Source organism: Empidonax traillii, unplaced genomic scaffold, assembly GCF_003031625.1.
Source record: "Empidonax traillii isolate 1590-97213 ecotype Southwest subspecies unplaced genomic scaffold, ASM303162v1 scaffold105:size1093405, whole genome shotgun sequence".
NCBI lineage: Eukaryota > Metazoa > Chordata > Aves > Passeriformes > Tyrannidae > Empidonax > Empidonax traillii.
Window position 1 is genome coordinate 126,831 of NW_020955298.1, and position 21,403 is coordinate 148,233.

Sequence of the window (21,403 nt, forward strand, 5' to 3'; positions counted from 1 at the left end):
CAGAAAATTTATATAAGGTTACTTTTCTCACAGATTAATTAAAAGCTAAGGGGGGAAAAAAGGTTTATTGGTTTTGGTGCCAGTGACCCTGTATGTCTACATTTTTATGAGCAGTTTGTTTGTTTTATTCCTAGTGTGTAAACTCATCTGTTGTCCAGACCTTTAGTCTGACTTTCTAAATTTACAAATCAAAATTAACTTGAATTAATATGCAGTTGTGAAATGAGCTGAGTAGTATCTTTCTCAAAATGAGATTTTGCATTTAAGGATTATGTTAGCTGCATTAAAAGCTAGCAGTTTCTGCTTTTCTGTTTTCCATACATTATTTATATATACATTTTATTTAACACTCTTCTGTGATAATACAGGATAAAGATATAGGAGCAGGAACAAGGCAGAAAAATAAATTTTAAAAAAGCAAATGATCTTGAGAATACTTGCATTAAGAGTCCATCTCCATGATGTGTGAGGTCTGACTGGAGTGGAAAACCAAAGATTTGCCTGGGTGATATACACCTTGGAGGATACTCACTGGAGTGTGAATTCAGGCAATAATAATAATAATAATAAAAGGAAGTAATATCTCAGTAAGGTATTTTTTTAGTATGGAAGTGAGGGGGCAGATGAACAGCACCTGGTGCATTTCTACAAAACCTTTCATTCCATTTACAGTAATTATAGATTTCATTATTTAATTTATCAGGCAAATTCTGTCTCTGTAAATACCTGGGTTTAGCTCACACATCCCTACTCTTAAAAAACTATCAACCGAACCATCCAGCCGTAAACACTGACAGGTAGCCCTGACATCAACCGCGGCGCTTGCGAGTTCAACCCGTTCTTCTTGGTGAGCTGGGCTTGTAACTGTTCAATGGAGCTGTAAAACTGTTCAGTGAAGTTGTAACTGTTCAGTGGAGCTGTAACCCTTCAGTGGGACTGTGTAACCTGCAGGAAGCCAAGGCAGCCGTGGAGGAGACCAGAGCCCTGCGCAGCCGGATCCACCTCGCCGAGGCCGCGCAGAGGCAGGCGCGGGGCATGGAGATGGACTATGAGGAAGTGATTCGACTGCTGGAGGCTGAAATTGGAGAGCTGAAGGTTCAGCTCGCCGATCACTCCGGCCAAAATAAAGTAAGCAAAGCGGTCGCCTGTCATGGTTGCCATGGTTTCCTTGCTGTTGTCGTGTATCTTGTTTTCATTTTCTTTTCATCTGCTTTGCTTAAAGTAGGTCACTGTTTGTCTTGTATTATTCAATAACTGGGAGGATGCGTGGGGAAAGGGGTGATGTGGAGTGTACGAGTCTTCCTTTATCCAGATATCTTCGGGCTGGAAAAACAGGAGCTGCAGGCATATGTGGGTCATAGGTCAGAGTGGCACATCTCAAGCATTAAAGCACGGGGTACTTTCTGAGCTGCAAGTATATTGTCTTTAAAAGCTACACATCTTCGTTTGTATTCATGTAAGAATGGCCTTCCTGTTTATGTTTCTGGTAGGCAAATAACAACAGTCTAAAGTCCAGTCCATTCTTTAAGTAAATTTAGATTTAATCAAGATAATCACTTAAATGCTACTAATCTTGAAAAAAAAAAAAATTGTTTTTAATTCAGGTGTTTGAATCAACACGTTCCCTGACATTGAGGGTGATGCTGATTCTGCTGCTTTGTACAATGCATACAAACAAATATCTGTACTTGCTTCTTGTAAAGGCAATAATTGGGTTATGATGATTTCTTGTGAGAGTTTTGGAGTAGATAGTGGGCTTTCAGAATGACCACCTACAGCGCGATGTACAAGTTTGTTTTTAGTTATAGTGACATTTTCTTAATTTTGGAGAGATCTTTCCAGATGCCCCGTTCAGCAGACAGCTCAGCTCAACAAACCTGCCCATGTGAAGGCTTTCCTCGTGCTCCTCTCACACAAACAGGGGCTCAGCCTGAAACCTGGAGCCTCCGGGACTTGATCTGAACGGGCTCACGTTCCCCACAGCCGAAGGAGGGAGGGATACGTAACACTGATCATTAGGTTACACAAGTGCATGCAGAGAAATCCCAGGGGGTAATTTCCTCCAGGCTGGGCCATAATCATTGTGCTGGCCAAAGGCTGTGAGGCTGCAAACTGGAGGACTGAGTTTGTTCACATACTGGCTCGTTATGCCCCCCTGCTGACAGATGCTGTCGCCATCAGGTTGGATTTTTGATCCATTCATAAATCAGTTAAAACTCCCTTCATTTTCAGCCCTATCAATGTTATTATCTTCCAGTTTTAATTTACCTTTATATGATTTGCCAAAGTTTGTTGCAGTTAGGAGCTGTTTTGCCAGCAGGTCAGGCATTCCTGCCTCAGGAGCAGTGACATGTTTTCCAGAAATGTAGGAAAGAGTGTGTCAAACATTTCAAGCATCCCTTTCAGTTCACACCGTGTTATCTGTTTGAGCCATGGGAGGAAATTATTAGAATAAAAGCCTTAAAATACCTTTCCCAGGATAACATTCAAGACTTGAGAAAGAGAGTTACAGTGCTTGACTGCCAGCTGAGGAAATCAGAATCAGCAAGGAAGACCTTTGAGGTGGCTACTGAAAAATTGCTACAGTTTGTAGAGGTAACTTTGCCTTTCATTTCTGGCAATATTTTATTTGGAAAAGTTTTTTGTGTCCTTGTTTCTGAACAATAAGCATAGTAAACTGCCTATGAACTAGTTTGCAGGGATCCTTTCATTGCTAGAAATATAGATGGTCAACAGGTATACAGATCCATCCAGGAATTTACTTAATCTTTATGTTTTCCTGTATTAAACAAGTGGAAATGATCATATTAAAACTTATTTTTTTCACTTGTTTCTCTCACAAACTATATCAATTTCTGTGAAATTCCTAAGAAGCAAAAGGCAGAAAAACTGATATTTGATAATACTTAAGAATGTTATGAAACAACGATAAAAGGGATGTTGTTATAACCCCTTTAAATGAAGTAAATATAATGTTTTGGTTTTTACTTTCACACTTTTAGCTGGGAGAAACTAGACTCTTTAATTGCAAATCAGATCACCCACACCCAAATAGAACATTAAATTTTAAGGTATTAACTTTATGACTGTGTCCATCTCTAAACTGTTAACTTCTTGACTGTGGCCAACAGGTTGTGCATGAAATACTTTCAGATAACTCTACTTCCTCAACACTTTTAAGGTAATGAAATGGCAATATTAATATTGAAAACCCTACTATTGTTCCCAAGTCTCCAAATAATCTCTTGTAGCTATTTTTTTCCTTATATTTTTGCTGGATAGTTCTGAGTGTCATTTTATTGGAGGAGAGGGAATGGCATGAATTATAAATTAGGCTTTCAGGATACAGCTTCATTAAAAAGCTCTGAATTAAATTAAAACAGTTAGTAATTACATAGCTATGGTTGTCTGGATGTTTCCATGAAGTAATTATAATGTACTCAGGATTAGTTAAAATGCAACGAACCTTAACAGTGGGTTATAATTTTTTAATTTTTTTTTTGAGAATTGCCTAAGTGATTTTGCATCATGATGAATTCAGTAGCATATAAATAAATTGATAACATGCATATCCATTTACATTTTATTACTTTTCTTGTAAAAGAAGTTGATCTTATTGAAGATCCTGGGCATATTGCCTATGAATATTTAAATAGATTTCAGCAGCCTTTTGTCCTTCAGAATATTGACATGATTGTAACTTATTTATCCCAGATAGTGTTCCATTAATATTTTTGTAACAGTAAAGTTATTTGGTCTCTGTCCTGTGATCATTTTCAGTAATGCTCTTGAGGAAATCAAATGTATTTAAGGGAAGTGAGCTGGAACATTATTTAAATAAAAAAAAATAGATGTTCAGACCAATGATGATATTGCAGATAGTCAGTGAAAAGCAGTTCCTATTGGCACTGCACAACAGTGATATTGTCTGTTTTATAAAGTTCATAGAGGTTATTTTAGGAAATGGATTAAGTATCAAACACAATGCCAAGGTGACAAACTGACTCAGTAGCAGCCCCAAAGATAAGAACTGGGTCCTGTAAAGCAGTGTCCCTTCTTAGATGCTAATACAATAATTCCATTAAAGTAGGTTCCTTCCCTGGCACCCCCTGAGTTCTTGATGCTGCACTTTGAGCCGTGACTGTGATTTGAACTGAGCTTTCCAAATCCCTTTGTTGTACACACAGAGCTGCTGCTGAGGCAAACCCGTTGCTTTGGTAGCATCAGTGGGTTTTGTTCATGCAGTGAGACCAAAACCAACCTGGAAACACAGGTTTGCTGTATCAAAAGCAGCAGTTTCCTTTATCATCTTCCAAAGAAACACTGACTGTTGTTTGTTCTCTTAGTGACAGGAGAGCAACGCTGTCCACTAAAGCACTCCTTGCACGGCTGGGAAGGGTCGGACCTGCCGCCACCACCGCTCTTGCAGCAGAAGCCCGAGACCTTGCCAAGTCTGTCCGTGCCATTTTGGAAGTAGATTGTGAGTGAGTGTGTGCATCTTTGTGTGCTCTGAAATCTGGTATCAGTTCATCAGCCAAAGAAGATGGATAATTTGATTCTAAATTGGATGGGAACTGGCAGAATAAATCATTCATAGAACCGGAGGATAGTGCAGGTTCAGTGTCAGTTCGATATGCATCTTAATCAAACTAGAATTAGAATATAAAGTTATTCCAGAGTACATTTCTCCCTGAAAAACTTGAAGCAGAAAATTAATGCTAAAGTGAGGAATATGAAGATTCCCAGAATCATGTAAAACTAGCAGAATTTCGTTACTTTAATGCTCTTTTTCTTCATACCAGAATATTTACAACTTGTTTCTGTGCTGGATTTGCATTAACATGTATCAAAGTGTCTTCATTAAGATGTTGTTGCTGTAGGGAGTGAATGTAGCCAGCAGTTCCATTTGGAGATATCCATGTATATCCTCAGGTCATTAACAGGAAGCTGTTCCCGCTGGTAAAAATGATGATAATTCATGAGAGTTGAGTAATAAGCTACATCAGTTGGAAACGTAAGAAACAGCTATGGCTTATTGTAGGATCCCTGGTTCAGATCATCAAAATGATTGTGTATTTTGATCACATTTGAGCAGACATGTCAGTTCTAATCCATCTTAAATGGATGGATAAAAAAAAAAAAAAAAAAGAAATGGCCTGGTACAAACCACAGGAGGTTTGGGAAAGGTGGTTAATTATGGTTGTCAATAATTATTGTATCAAAGATTTGAATATCTTATATAGTTTCAGAATTAATTTAGGAGGGGACTGAAGAACTCTGTTTGAAAAAATATTTCAAGACATGGAAAATGTTTTATTTGACGTTATTTGTGAGGCATTTATTTATTACATCCCTCTAGTCCAAAGAAAGCAAAATGAGAAGCTAAAATTTATTCAGAAGTTTCCAGAATATTATAATTAAGAGTTACTGGTAGAAGAGAAAGAAAATAACAGCGACCAAGACAGGAGACAATTGATTTTCCACTAGTGACAGTGGTATTTCTGTCACACTGAGTTGGTCTTATCACCCTACACAGGAAACTGTGCAAGGAAAACTCTTAGTTCTAAATGCAACTGAATTCTAACTTGTGGTTGTGTCAAACATAATAGGTAGGATACATGTTAGAAAGCTCTGGAGCCACAGCAGGGATCCATTTTCTGAACCTGAGAATTAAAAATAGGTCTGCAGAGAAGGATTTAAAGATTGAACGTCATCTTTCTGAGTTCATTCTGATTTGGAGAGTATTACAGATAGATTTTAGGCTCTGACGAGCTTGGGTATGAGATTAAAGCTTTAAACCTCTCTTGCTTTCTCTCTTTCCCTCAAAAAAAGAAGTAGTGAAGGCAAAGTAACTATCTGATAGCATTCTGTCTGCAGTCCTCTGTGCCAGCTTCTCACTCACTGTTCCCCATGTGATCGAAAGTTTTCTTGCAGATGGGCTGTCATAAAAAGGGGGCTCTTGTGGATGTGGCATTTCATAAATATCAGATATCAAAGACAAAAAAAAAATAACAAAGACATTGCACTGCAGACTGAAAGTTTTCCTTTTTTTCCAGAAAAATGTCCCCAACATAACAATTTATTATTGAATTCTTAGAGAACTGGAGCTGATATTTTTGATGTTGCTCAGTGGATGAGAATGTCTGGCTGGGAAGCCACCGTGATGAATTTCACCTTCTGAAAAGAACTTCTCCTTCATTTTTTGCTTCATTTTGTGCAATATGAAGGAAAGGAGCCCCAACCAAAATACCTCTTTGATTCATTTACAGTACATGTGAAACTAAGTCCGGGTGCCAAGACAAGGTTGTGGAGCTTCTTTCCAAAGGAAAACTGCATCCTTTGTTAAAGATCATCCTTGACAACCAGGTCAAAATGACATATTTATCAATTACCCCCACGAACCATCCCCTTCTTCTGTAATAGCAAGACATTTTGCCTGAGGGAAGAAGACTGAAGAAGTTCAGTGTATTCCTGAAAATCTTCAAGTGCATATTGCCTGGTGATAGTGCTGCAGATCGGTTTTCAGCTTTGCAGGCTGAATGACAGCTCTGTGAAGGCAGTTTGGCAATTCTTCAAGTGAGGACTCTGAGGGGAAAAAAAGCCTCCAAAAAACCACAAAACCAACAGCTCATTTTCCAATGCTTACTACTGCAGGATCCTCAAGATCCTGAAATGCAAATAACAAAGCAATAAACAGAATAATCAGGCTCATCCCTTGAAAGATTCATTCTTCATCTTCTTTAAAGGCTGTTGTAGGTATTTTTAGAAACTAAGTCTTGAGAGGCCATTCTGCTTTGCAGAATGCAAGGATCTCCTGAAGACATAAAATTACTTTCATCATACAAAGGGTAGTAATGCCTCAGTGGAAGAACTGCAGCATTTAAAAGTAGTTGCTGCCTGCACTTAGTAGACCATATGGTGCAAATCAGGCTAAAAAGAATAGAGAAAGCATTTTCCTCTTTTCTATTGCAAAATTAGAAAAGAAATACACTTGATGCTGGTAATGGCCAAAATCTGATTAACCCTGGAACATACTTATCTCCCCATAAAATAGCAGGCAATCGGCATTTTGAACTGGGCACTGGTTTAACGTAGCTTTCAAGTATTTTGGCTGCTGATTTCCTCACTCTGCCTCTGAAACTTCCATCCAAAAATACAGTCTTACTCCTGTAGATATAATCCCAGGCATCTGTAGCCATGAAATGCTATGGAGCCTGCTTCTCCAGTCGGCAGGAACTCAAGCAGTGCATCCTGGACTGTTTCATCCCATCATGTCCCTTTTGATCTGTTGTCAGCCTGGGATCTGACACATGGCGGTCACGCTGAATTTCACTGCCATGATCTCCAAATTAATACAGATTCCAAAACTCCTGCTTACCTGGCTCATATTGATCTTGCTGGTCACAATTGTCGCTGTGCCTTTGATGTCCAAGACCCTACAGGCAGAAGTTCAGTTGCCCAGTTTTTGTATTCGTTTTTCTTGGATGCTGAGCGGATAAAAAGAAGGCAGTGGAATCTGCTGGTGCTCAGCTCAGTTAGTGCTTGGTCTCTTGGTAGTTAAATTGCTTTTGATTTTTGGCCACAGTGTCTTACATCTCAGGCATGAAAAACTGAAATGTAGAATTTTAGCAGTTTCTTTGATTCAGGGTTTTTTCAACTGTATTATGTTCAACTGCCAAAACCATTCTGTAGTCAGGGACATTTCAGTTATCCCTTCCCATTCTTTCAACAGTGTGAGTGGAGCTAAGTTATAAGGCAGTGCAGGCAAATCTTCACAAATACCAAATTTGCTATTTTGAGAAGAGCCAATACTGCTAAGTATTCCCATTTCATGTATTTATTTGTTGCAGGCCTGGTGTTTATTACAACAGAATTAATGATTATTGCTATTTTGTTTGTGACCCTTGTATCTCATGTGCACAGCAGTGCTGTAACTTGGCACAGGTCACTGGCTGTAGTTCATCAGGAGAATTTCTATTGAACTGACATATAAACATGGGCTGTTCCACATCCCCTTTTTTATGCCTGTACATCAGAATCCAGATGTAACTGTAGCATAGACAGGCGTGTCCTGGTTAACTTGACTCCTGTTACTGGGTCGGTGATATTAAAGATGCATTTGCAGAGGCTGAATATCAAAATCTGTGTCCTCTGCTGAGCCCAGGAGTACTGGCTGATTGCTCAGGTTTACTGAAACTCATGTTGCTTTGCCTTCATGTATTTTTAGTATTAGAGAGAGAAAATTATTTCCTGCAAGATCCAATTTGTGGGGATGAGTCTCGCATTGGGAGGGAATACCTCTGACATTCTTTCAGCTAATAAACTAGAACTGTGCCTGTTCTTTCTTACTGGAAGAGCTGCTTGGGAAGGAGCAGCCTAATGATAACTAAGGACATAACTCTGTGTATTCATTGTTCTGGCAAGGCCATAAATATTTCAGTGAATTTCTGAAATCAGAAATAGAAGAGGCCTATTAAATTATACAGTGTATATCCTGAACACAGCTGTACAGCTCCCTTTTTAATAGTGTTTTGCTAGCAAAAGAATTAAAATCAGTGCTGCGTGCTTTAAAGATAAAAAGCTTTTGTTTGTCAATTAAACACTTTCTGAGACAGTACTTTCATTAGAAAATATTACTTTTGGTGAAATTAAAATGCATTATTCCTTTGAAACTTTGATCAACAACAACAACAAAACAGGTGAGTTTTCCCAAAAGAGAATTTATCAACTGTTTTATCCAAAGAAAAATTGTGCGGTTTTGCAAGTCCCTGAAGGTTGGAGTTTTTTTCCTCAAAACAAACATACTTAATGGGAAGGTAATTTCACTGTTGTCAAAAGTAATAACATTAAGTTATTCAATGAACTTTTTGCTGTTGAGTCTTACCTAGTTGACATTTTAAAAAAAAATGTGTTGGGTGGTACCTTTACCTTCTGAAAATCTTCCTTAGGAAAGGGAATGACTTACAAAGAAGTCCAGATTGGAGAACAGAGACAGACAATTATCTGACAGTGGGTCTGTTGCTTTTTTTTAATTGCAGTTCTGTGTTACTCTATGTTTGATGCAATGTTTCAGTGTTGTGTGCTTGATCCACATTAATTTTTTAATGCACAGTCATCCACATATTTCAGAGCAATTTAGAGTTACAGCTGTGGTTTCCAGGCTCAGTTCTGTCGTCAGCCACTGAACCGCAGAACTCTCATGACCAATTTACAGCTTGTCTGCAGAACCTGGGCACTTTTATATTCTTCTCAATTACAAGATTTATTATGATAATCTATGAGAGTTTTTGAGGTTGGGTAGTGATCCCTGACTCAAAAAAAAAAAAAAAAAAAAAAGTGAGAATGCTGAGCTGTAACATCAACACTACTGAAACAGTAATACTTATGTGCATGCCTATACTTTAAAGCAGTGCCTATAATGTTATGGAAATAAGTTACACCAGTGAAGCCAAATCAGTGTTGAATAGTTTTTTTAGGAAGGCAAAAAAAAAAGCCAACCCAAAACCTTCTGCATTTTCACCTTTTGGCTATGTTGTCTTGTTTGGCTTTAGTTTTATTATTGGGATGTGACTTCAGATGCTGCATAAAAAGCCTAAAAACCATAATCTAAACCCTGTTCCTGTGCCCAGAATTGGCTTGGGTTTACAAGAAAGGCTTAGAAGAAGATAAGAGGAGATTTTTGGTACATGATAAAATTAAAATGTATTACTTCTGTGAACACAAGACATAAAAATGCCTTGCAAATGGGAAGCAGAAGAACTGTCTGCGTGTAATATAAATCACACAAAAGTTTGTAAAAGTAGCACTCAGTACTTTGCCACCAAGGAATCAGAAAAGATTTGGCTGGAAAGGACCTCCAGCAGTCAGGTAGTGCATCCATGTACCTGCAGCAACATGAATTATATCTCCATTAATCCAAACAGGTATTTGTCTAGTAAATCCCACGACCTCTGTGGGCGAACTATTCCCATCCTTAATTATCTTTGCCATTAGGAAACCTTTTCCTTTGGCCTAAATCCTCTTCGTTGCAGTTAAAGCTCATTACTGCTTGTCTTGACCCCTGGAGTTATTGAAAACACCCCACTATCTTCTCTTTGTGGCAGCTTTTAACACCTTTGAAGGCCATGTAGTGTCTCCCCTCTGTTTTCTGTTCCCCAAATAAATAATACCAGTTAGCTGATTTTTTTTCCTTACCCTTTCCTTTCTTCCTCACTCTTGTATTTCTCTGACTCCTCTCCAATTCATCAAAGTCGTATTGAATTCTGCAGTTGGGACCTTCCTGTGGGAGGCAAAACTGGAATAAGCTTGTTTGCTTTAAAATCCAGCAGAATGGTGTTCCCTTGTTCCAGTAGCTTCATGTTCCTGGTTTGTGGGGAGTTTGGGCTTTCCTGTGCCCCACAACCAAAGGCAGCTGGGTGTACCCACTTCCTTCTGTGCAGCTCATTATCCACACCTCACATACAACACTTTGCTGTTGTCTTTATTCCCTTGCACCCTATTTATTTCAAACATTTGATCCAGTTAGTCAAGCTCCTACAAAATTCTAATCCTGTTTCTCAATGGCATTTCAAGGAAATGTCTGTTTACCGATGGGTTTTAAATCCTGAATTATCCCTGAAAACCTCCTTCCTTGGACCAGACCCACATTTTGTTCAATGTGTGTGAGAAATGACATTGTTTTCACCCAACTGGTCTTACTTGTAGATGTTGTTACAGGGCCCAGAAATCAGACCCTGCTTGTTTAATTTGATGTCCAAGAATCAGAACGTTACAGTAATTATGTGCAAGCAGAGAAGGCAGATAAAAGATGACACTAATAAGGATGGAATAATTTTTTAGTCTGATCAAATCAGAAAATATATTGAGAGGATCAATTATGAAGGAGTTGCATGCTGATTTATTGGTAACTGTATATGCATGTTATTCCTCATGTTCCACAGCAAGGAAAATCACAATTCAATGTCTAAAGCCTGTGTTTTAAGACAGTTCTCTAAGGTGACCTAGATTTCAGAACTCTGTTGTTGCTGCTAGAAAAGCAAATTATTCTCTCTCCATTCACTTACCTTTAATGAGAAAAGATGAGTCAGCTTGTGAATAGGCACTGTCTGTCCTGACTTTCAAATCAAAACATTTTAATAATGAAAAACAAGTGATATAATAATATCTTAAAATGTAGATGACCTAACAAGATTACTGCAGTCTCATTAGGATAATTTCCAGCGTCTCTTAAGGACGACTTCATTAAAAAGCAGACCTTTAAAAGACTACAGACTCGTTTAGTTCATAGTGTGACCCCTCTACGAAAAAATTAATTTACTTTTTGCCTCTTCCCCTACAAGTTGTACTTGCTCTTGGTAACTATGGAGACTGAAGTCAAAACTCTCCAGAATCAACAATTTTACTGGATGGTAAATACTTCCTAAATTGCCTTTCTATTAATTTCTGTTGACATAATGCTTAGCACTTCAGTGTATTAAACCTTCATTATAGTATTGTGTTTTGACATGAAGGAGGAGGAAACAAACTTAGGAATTCCATAGTGTGGAGACTCAAATTGCTCACCAGTCAGAGGAGAGACACAGGTGAGACAGGGATTGGTCTCAGTCCCAGATCAGTGCCTGAAACTCAGAAAACATGCAGGTGGTAAGATGGGAACTGAACCTTGAGCTCTCAGTCCCAAGCTCAGGGCTGACATCCCTCTTTTTTGACTCACAAGCCCAGTTCAGATTTAGCTGGTGATGGGGAGAGGGGGGTACCCCCACGTCTCTCCATGGCTCTGTGTGTCCACACCCCCCTCAGGGAGCACCTGCACAACAAATAACCCAACCCGACAGTGTGGAGCTGAACCAAAGAAGTGTTGGCTTTTGGCAGCTAGTGCTGAGTTAATTTTCTTTGGCTTCACAACTACGAGCATCCTGAGAGCTCTGGATTGAAGCTGACAAGGGGAGGGGGGGGATGAGCAGACCTTTGTTGGGAATTCAGTGTGTGCTGGAGCTATCAGGGTTCATCTTGTCTCGGAGGGCTGGGAGGATTTGCTGTCAGCTCCTGCAGTTGTCACATTTTTTCACTTCTCCTTCAGTAGGTAGGAGTGAGAAGCTGAGGGCCAGCAGAGTTCCTTAGACATGCATGGTGCACAAGTGTGATAATTTAAATGGGAAGAAGTACAGAGAAAGTTGTTTGCCAAGGAGGAGAGGGGAAGCTTTTTGAAAGTGTATTTCAAGGAGAATTTTGCAAGAGGAAAACATAATTGCTTGGTGCTCATGAAGGAGATCTAAAAGAGGTACAAAATGCGTGTATGGCTCATACTGGATCTGTTACCTCATGGCATGAGGCATATGGATCATTAACTGGCAGTGGGATGGGGATTTTTACCTTGCATTACTGATTGCTCTGGGTATTGTGTTTGAAAACACAATTTTACCTTTACCTGTAAATGTCACCTTTACAGTTCAGGTAAAATCCAGGTTGCTAAATTGAGGCACACGGTGCATTTTTTTGTTTCCTTTCAGATTTATAACAAGAAACAAAATGCATGTATCCTAGATTTTAGGAACTTTTAGCATTACTATTAAAATACGTTGGCTTTAAAATCATATCTTCCTGTAAGTAGACCCCTTCTTTAACTTCGGTGTTACTGCAGGCTTTTTTGTATCAGGCTAAAAGGATATCTTGAATTGATGTATTTTTACAATTTTTCTGCAAAAGGAAAAAGTATTACTTTGGTCTGTACTTACTGTGAAATGAGCTCAGCAGAGAGTGGTTCTGTCTCTCAATTGTAGGTGGTTCATTCCAGCCCCCTGGGCAGTTTTAATTTCATCATCAGTGCAAAAAAGTAAGATATTACTTAGCAAGAAAGGCCTATCATGTAATACTATTGCTTTTTAAATCTCAGACAATTTCTGCTCAATTCTAATTTTAGCCAGTCATTTTAATTTGCTACCAATGAATGCTTTCTAATTAAACTTATATTTAACGATCACATGCGTCAGTGAGCAATGTGAGATGACAGTGATGGAAGTGGGTGGATCACACAATAGATGGTGACAAGAGGAGTTGATCCAGTAAGGGAAGGAGGAGATGGCTGAGTTCTGGAACAGAGGGATCAGGGCAGCAAGAAAGGAGGGAAACTGAGGAAAAAAGAAACAGTTTGGAGCTGGGCCACACAGTTATTTCCTAGAGCTGGTTGTGACAGCCCTGTGTGCAGAGCCTTGTATTCCTGGAATAAGAATGTGGTATTCCAGATTCTTTTTAATCATCTGAAAGTGGATTGTACCAATTGAGAACAAGAACGTTCTCAAGAGAGTACTTACTTCTGTGATTTTAACTGTGTTTTTAACCTAATGGCATTGGTATAGAATTCCCCAGTGATGGGCTGTTTCTCTAATTTGAGGATTGATAATGTGTTTTCTGTCTTCTCTTCAGCAGGTTGAGATTCACAGGTATAAACAAAATGAATTTCAATTTCACTTATGCAAATATTCATCCAAAATTACTTTGGAACTTGCAGTGTATTCAGTCAGCAATGGAAGCAATAATGTGTTCTTGACTAATCCCAAATAGACAATGCCATGTTAACAGTCAGTAGTGGGAGACTCTAAAATGAATAGGATATATGAAAGGAATATTTTTTAAAAGCTGGACAAGACTGACAAAAATGTGCTTTTACCATTTTTAAGACCTTACCAGGGAGCACTCCCAGCTCTGTGATCCCAGGGTGCTGCATTTCTCTTGCTGTGTCACTAATTGAGACTCTGTTATTGCAGCCTTTAACACAAATAAAACATCTTAGAGTTGGCAAACTAAAGGCAGATGGGAGCCACTGGAGGATAAGGACTGCTAGGATTTTTTTTTTTTTCTTAGCAGCCTTCTCTGTGAATTGGTAGATTGCTGCATTCTGCAGTTTTCTGATTTTTCTGTATTGCCTCCACCTTATCCACAGATTCTCAACCACAATGAGCAACATAATCTGGGGGTAGCTGGTCACTGCATTCTTTTGCATTTTCACTGGACAGGCAGTACATTTGAGAAAGAAGCAGTGTAGGTGAAAAATGCAAAAAGAATTGACAGATAATCAGGGTGTTAAGAACATTTTTATAAGCAAATAATAAGAGCCGGTAGATTATGCAAAACCCAGTGTTTGGTCAGAACGAGGTGGTCTGAAACTCCTTCCTGCTTTCACTATCCCTCGCTTTTGAGGGCTGATGCTCTCTTGACTTAATGACTAAATAAATAACTAACTAAAATAACAGTAATGGTGAGGGACATATTGCTTCATGGTATCTTGTCCTCCTCAAAACTGGTTGTTTAACATCTGAATATCAAATGTGTGGTGTGTGGAAAGGCCTTGGAAGCCAAATGTGATAAACACTGATTTTATTAGAAGCACATTGAAATAAGCGTGGTTCTTTTCCATGCAAGTTGTTAATTCATTACTTTTTCCTGAAAGGTGATGACATCACCTGTGCTTTGACTCCTGACCTCCTGCACAGGTAAAAATAGGCATCAGTTCCTCTGTTTGCTTCTCATCTTTAATAACTGTCTGAATTACTTGGAACCTACAGACCTGGAGGAAATTAGTCTTTATTTGAAAAATACGCAGTTTGGTTTTTTCTTGTTGCATTTCCAATATTCAGCTTCTGAAAAGGTCCAATTTTAAAGGTAATTATCCTTCTTGAAGACACATCGCAGCAACCTCATTGCTCAGATAATGCAGCTCTCACTCATTTCTGAAGGATTTAAATGCACACACTGAGCAGAGTTCGTTCTAAATGTGGAATTCCCTTGTTAAGTAGGAGAGGAATATTCCTGTACTAATGTCTGATCACATGCACTGTTTGAGGTCATTCTTATTTCCTTAAATCAGTCAGTTGACTGGTCATTGTTCATATATTTCAATTGCTGTTGTATCCAAACTGTTTCTAATTAACTGTACCAACAAAGCTATTCACAAACAAGTATTAGAAGAAAGACATTTTTAACGGTTTGTAATTTCAAAATTACCAAGAAGATCTAAAAGTTGATCATATAATCCTTCAGCATGAGAAGCAAACTATTTAATAACTCATTCTGTATTGTAACTTGATTTGTAATTGTTTTAATAGGAGATTAATGAGTTTGCCAACATAGATGGGTCAATCTATTGTGATTTATGGGCAGTGGGAACACACAAACTCATCTTTCACCACGCCCTGAACATCCAAAGTAAGACAAATATTTTTCCTGAAGCATGGTTTCTAGGAACAGGACTGAAGGGAGACAAGCCAATCTGCCAGCCATACTCTAAATTAACATAAATCTCAGTTGCTAGTATTTCCCAGATGTCTCCACTGGAAGACTACTGACTCCATCTTTGTTTTATTAAATTACCAACAACAAAAGGAAAAAAGCAATTTCTTTAAAATGGAATTTGATATGTGAAAGAAAGGAATGGAATGTCCCCTTAGCAGAGTATTATTCATGAAAGGAAACACATTGGTTTTGGGAAGAGCACTTGAAATGGTATAAAGTGACACACAAGCAAATGCCAGAAGTGCACACTCACTTCTGTTTTTCTGAATCTGATTGTTCATATTTAATTCCCAAATAAGCAATAAAATACAGTTTATATTATTGATAGCCTCCAAAAAACAAAAGACTGGTTTTTTGCCAGCACCCCACTGAACACGCTCGACAAACAAGGGTGGATATTTCTCCACAAATTTTTGCTTTAGCTGTGTCAAAGTAAATAAATCACAGAGAAGTTCCTCTGCTGCTGCTCTCACATCATGTGATACCTGTGGTCTCTTATCTGGGATATTCCCATATTCCAGTAGCACTCTGGAGTCCAAGACCAGATAACTTAGAACCACCAAGTCAGACCTTCAGCTTTGCATCCCCTTTGCTTTGCCCAGAAAGCTCAAAAGGGAAGAGCCACAGGCGCTGGAAATCTTCACTAACAAATTTTGCTGCATTATTGAGGCCACATGAGGAAGGTTGAAGTGTTGATAAGAGCTGAAATGGGTGGCTATTGAAAAGAGATTAGAATTCAAACCCACATTTATGAAGTGACAGAGAAAACTGGGTTTAATATCCTGTGGCACATCTTGGATATCAGAAATCCTTTTAGCAGGTAATTCCTGTTTCTTAAGAAAAACTCATCATTTTTGAGACTCTAATATTGAATATAAATAAATCACAAGGAGATAAATAAAGGGTATGAGCTAGCCCATACTCTTGTACATTAAAAAGATATGTACAACTGGAAAAGTTGTAAAAGGATATGTAAAAAAGACATCCTTATTTCTGTTGTTGGTCACAGAATGGTTCACTGTGAAACAGAATATTTGCACAATGTGGCTTTTGAATTCCAGATAGACATTACATCCCTTAAGCTTGATACTTGATATTAATTCCAGGTACAGCCACGAGGCTGTTTGCCCCTAACAGGAAAGGAATTGCAGCCAGACATCCTTTTAATGGTGGATAACAGAGCTGTGCACAATGCTGGAAATTAGTTTGTGCTTCACAAAAGAGTGTTTAGGGTGAGGTTTGCACTGCTGGTAGGCAGCTGTCCTTAAGCACTCCTTCCAAATTCACCGCTGGTGTTTGCTGCCTGCTTGTAATGGAAGGAGGGTTTTAAAGTCTGGCCTCAAGGCCAAAATAAAGCACTTAAGGACATACTTATCTTGAAACATCTAAATAGGCCAAATCTAGATAGAATCCTAGTGCACAGTGCATTTTTTTTTTGAACCATTCTTACTACAGTCTCTAAATCTCTCATTTCCTTTGAGTAATTTTATCAGAAAATAAGCAAAATGGAAGGTATTTGGAGTGCAGTGTTTCTGTGTTAGGGAAATAACTGCAGCTTTGAGTTGACTGAGTATTCTGCTCTGGTATCTGCTTTACTGGCTTCATCTGCTGATCTCCACAAACCTTTTGCTGTAATAATTTTTAACTAACTTATTGAGGAAAAAAGCCCCACACAGCTGCATTACTGCTTAGTTTATAGGTTTGATGACTGATAACCCGGGAAAACGAGGCTTTTTCCTAATATCTGTACTTCCCCCTTTTTCCTTTAGAGACGCACTTTGATCAATGCTGTGTGCAGCTGTTATGGGGGGAGAGGACAAACATTCTGCCTTGGGAACAGGAGGTACCACCTTTAATAACTATCACTTCATGGAAGTTTATAATTTGGGCTGATGCTCATCTTTCTTCCTGCAGCCCACCCAGTGCCAGTGCTGGTGCAGTTTGTTTGCCCTGTTAACCCAGGGAAGTGCTAAAGATCCGTGAGCTCCGCACTTACCAAGGATCAGGAGGACTCTGTTTGCCCGAGGGCTTCATTTCCTTTCAGCTTTATATAATGTTGACTTTCCAGCAGTGGTTATCCCAGCAGGCATCTCGCAGGGAAGCAGGGAAGCAGTCACCAGGGATCCCGCCTGGTTCTCTGGGACCAGCTGCAGCAGTGCTGGGGCACAAACAACAGCAACTGGTTTCTTGTTGGTCTTTTTTCACATAGAACTATAGACTTATTTTTTCTTTTTTTTCTTCTTTTTTTTTTTTTTTTGCACTAACCCTAATTAAATGCATATACTCAGAACAAAATGCTGGTAGTTTACAATGTGTTTTGGCTGAAGTGCACTCTCCCAGGAGACTGTTCTTCCTTTTGCATGCACAATTGCTTTTGCAGCTTTACCTTCCAGGAGGTAAATAATCACAAATATTTGAATAGCAAGGAGCCCTGTATTTTTTGCTGAAAAGAACTAGTTTTTAAATACTGTAAATCTGTAATCTTTCAGGATGATCTATGCAGACAACTGCAGCCGAGATTTATTATTTATGAAGATTCATCAAAGACTGTAGCAGTTCACACAAGAAATTATAAATATGCAGGAAATCTGAGATTGCTGGAGTTTATGTGGGCTAAAACCTGTATCTTTCAGACTATATTTCTGACTGTTTCACCTCCCATTTACTCCAGGTGAGAGCTCAGCAGTCTTTCAAAGCAGGTCCTGGGACAGACAACAAATTTGACCCTGGAGGGTGTGAAAAAATAGAGCACGAGGAAGTAGAACAACTTATGAATGATTCATGGAGACAACGAGCTTGAAGGAAGTGGAGATGGTGTCGGGGGAAATGGGATGCAAAACATGAGAGCCTCCTGGCTACCATGGGAAATACAAGAAATAGAAGTACAAATCTGAAAGGGAAGGAAAGGAGTAAAGGGAACGAACAGCAGTGAAAAACTAGTGGAGAGTAAAAATGTGGCAAATCAAAGGATTTAAAAACCTACAGATGTAGCGGAACCTTGAAGCAAAGAACAGACAGGATATACAATCTAATGCATATAAAGTCAAAAAGGCTAACAAAGCTGTGGAGATAGCTCCAGAGTTCCATTTCTAGGTGACAAATGTATTCAGTGTTTTTAAAAAGCATTTGTCTTCAGTGGTTAAGAATACAGGACCTCAGTTGCCATTGCTACCTACGTGCTGTTCTTCATTTAGAAGGGGGGGAAAAAAAGGACACCATTTTAATCAGATCACTAGTGAAAAAAGTGTAATTATCACTGATGAATGAAAGAGGTGATGTAAGGGATCCATGTGAGCACAGAGCAGATGCTGAGCTTTTATTCATAATTGAGCAAATCCATTGTCATTTATTTTGGATGTGCATGTTGCAGGCACGAATGAGGAAAGGCCAGGGCAGATGGAAGCAATTGAAGGATGAATCCTATTGCCATTTAAATCATCAGAAAATATCCATGTTGAATGAAGGTCCCGTCTTTCACGGGAGAGGAAGGAAGAACTAGTGATCATGTCTAGCATATTTATAACTTGAAACATCCTTTTCTTCCTTCCTTCACAATGGAGTCAGAGCCTGAAAACTGTTCCACAGCAGGTACCTTGTGTTTAAAGGGAAGTGGCTGTGGATTATTCTCTCTGCAAGGTAGTAGGTGGCGTGTTTTGAGGAACAGATTGTGTAGATCTGTTCTAAACTGAAAATGAGAAGAAGCCTGAGACAAGTGACTAATGGGGTAAAAGTGAGAGGAAGAAAATTAACCCCATGGGCTTTTTCAAGCTGCACTCAATAATCTTGGTGCTGTTCTTATCCCGACCTCTCAAGTTCCCTTCCTGAATTCTGGAGTTCTGGTTTCTTGGTGCTCTTCCCTTGGTGCCTACAGGGAATAATTCCTCCTCAGATGGTTTGTACCTGCTTCAATCTGCCAAGTGTCTCTTGGAGAACTGAGGTTACCCCCCTCCAGGTTTTTAAAAAATAAGGACCCACTAGAGACGAAGGTGTGACAACAGAAGCAAAAGAAATCTTAAAAAATCTATATATGTGTGTGTGTGTGCACTTTGGGCAGCCCTCGGTGGGAAGCAGCTCCCAGAGCTCAGATGGTGCGTGCGGTCCAGCACATTCCCCAAATCAAAGCTTCCCATCTAAAGCAAGCTCACAGATGGTTCTAATGAGCTGGTCTTTGAGATACACTTGGGCTGGAACAAAAATAGTTTAACTCCTAAGGCACTCGCATTTCGAGATGACTTGCAAAGCAAAACTCCTCCGGAGCAATTTTTCTCGCGTGTTTAAATTTTATATATATATATATATTTCTGGTCTCCCAAAAAAGCAATTTTTTTTTTCAGGACCTTGCACTTTATATACTTTACAGTACAGTATCCCAAAAGCAGGAGCATTTTTACACACTGACTGATGCTTCTTTCTCCAGCACTTTTCAAGCCCTACAAAAAATTGGTTTTGAACAAATAGTCATTAAAAATTAAATTTTCCTATCAAATCTTTACCTTTTTAAAGGGATATAGTATAGTATCCTACTGAAAGTATTACTCATCATTCTAATAATAAAAATATCATGAAATGGTTTATAGCACAGCAAATATTTGTTAAATTGTATTGTTTACATTATTAATTGTTGCAAAAATAGTAGGAATTTATAATCTCTTTATGACGTGGTTTGCAATTACAGTGGTCTAACTTTCACTATCTCAGAACTGTTCTGTGTGTCACTTGAGCTTAGAGAGACATCTTATTTCTTTATCTCCTCTTAGGTCTGCCTTATGGATGGGAAGAGGCTTATACAGCTGATGGAATCAAGTATTTTATCAAGTGAGTAGTTCTGGGGAAAATGGGTCAGAGTAGTAATAAAAGCACATCAAACTAAACACAGTTTTAAACCTAGAATTACAGGAGATATTTATTGTACATTGTACTGTGTGCTGTTGGTTTTTTTCAGAATATAGTGAATATTAACTTGTATAATAGGGGTTTTTTATTATTCCTCTAAACAATTGAAGCAAATGGTGAAAAATACAATTCATCTCCATTCCATATATATATCATGGATTTAATTAACAGCAGGTTATTCTAGCTGCTGAAATTTGCATATAGCTTAATTCTTAGAGGTGCCAGAAAGATGCCATTTTGCAGGTGGATTGTAGAAATCTCTGAAAAGAGAGGGAGGGCAGCAAATAAATTACTTTTATCCCAAACTCTTACAAAAGTCAGGTAGATAACATTAAATTTGATGCATTAACTAGGCAAGAAAAGCAGGGACCTTTTTTTCCCTTTTTTTTCCAAGCACACTGCTCTGCTGTCCTTGCCTCACCCCGTGCTGCCTCCAGCAAGATCTATTAAAGCAGACATGGGTTTTTTTTCTGCAGAGGTTTCCAAACACACTGTATATGATCCTGCATTCCAGCTCTAATCAAAGGGTGGCTTTTCTTTCCAGACAGATGTAGGTTACTACATAAGATTTATAAAAGAAAAAAAAATGGTAGAAAAATAACTTAGGAAACGAAAGCGAATTAAAAGCCAATTTTGCAGCAATGGAAATAAATACAAGAGCAACTATTAAAATAGAGCACTGTTCCCTTGGGCTCTGTCTGTTCATACAGGGAGCCATGATAGGACAGTTGGGAAGTTGAGGTGGATGTTGGATTCTTTTCTGGGTAGTACCCTGGGTTTGTACCTGTGTGACTGGGAACTGAGCTTGACGACAGTGTTATCTATCAACAGTGGCAAGAAAAATTTAGAATCAGAATAGAAGAAATGTCACGTTCTTGAAACACCTCCCCTTTTCTGTTTTATTTTGGGTTTGTTGCTGTGATTCTCCCTCGAGTAGGTACCTGGATGACTCAGCAGAAAGCTGGATTTGCTGAATGGGTGCAGGCATTTCCTCCTGAGCTCTGCACTTGGATGCTGAGCCATTGCAGAGGTGATAACCAGATGCTTATTAGCAAGAGTAGAATCTCAGCTACTCTAGGTGTTGGAAGCCTAATTTACTGTGTTATCCCCACTGGCTGAAACTACGGATTTGAACTCAGGAGTTCACGTGAGGAAGCTTTTTTAGGAATTTTGGCACATCTGTTTGTTAACAAATCATGAATTTTCTGCCCTCTCTCCATGT

The 21,403-nt window shown here is 38.8% G+C and overlaps 1 protein-coding gene across 4 annotated transcripts in view; it reads left to right on the plus strand.

Moving 5' to 3' along the window:
• Positions 1-21,403, plus strand: part of STXBP4 (syntaxin binding protein 4) — a 65,227-nt gene that overhangs the window by 29,228 nt on the left and 14,596 nt on the right. For 3 of the 4 annotated variants that reach the window (XM_027882431.1, XM_027882430.1, XM_027882432.1), the window contains 5 exons: positions 952-1,128; positions 2,479-2,595; positions 3,132-3,181; positions 4,347-4,480; positions 20,046-20,103. In XM_027882431.1, coding sequence (XP_027738232.1) covers positions 952-1,128; positions 2,479-2,595; positions 3,132-3,181; positions 4,347-4,480; positions 20,046-20,103 — 536 coding nt within the window. Of the gene's footprint in view, positions 1-951; positions 1,129-2,478; positions 2,596-3,131; positions 3,182-4,346; positions 4,485-20,045; positions 20,104-21,403 lie in introns of all 4 variants that reach the window. The other variant, XM_027882433.1, reaches the window with a different exon arrangement.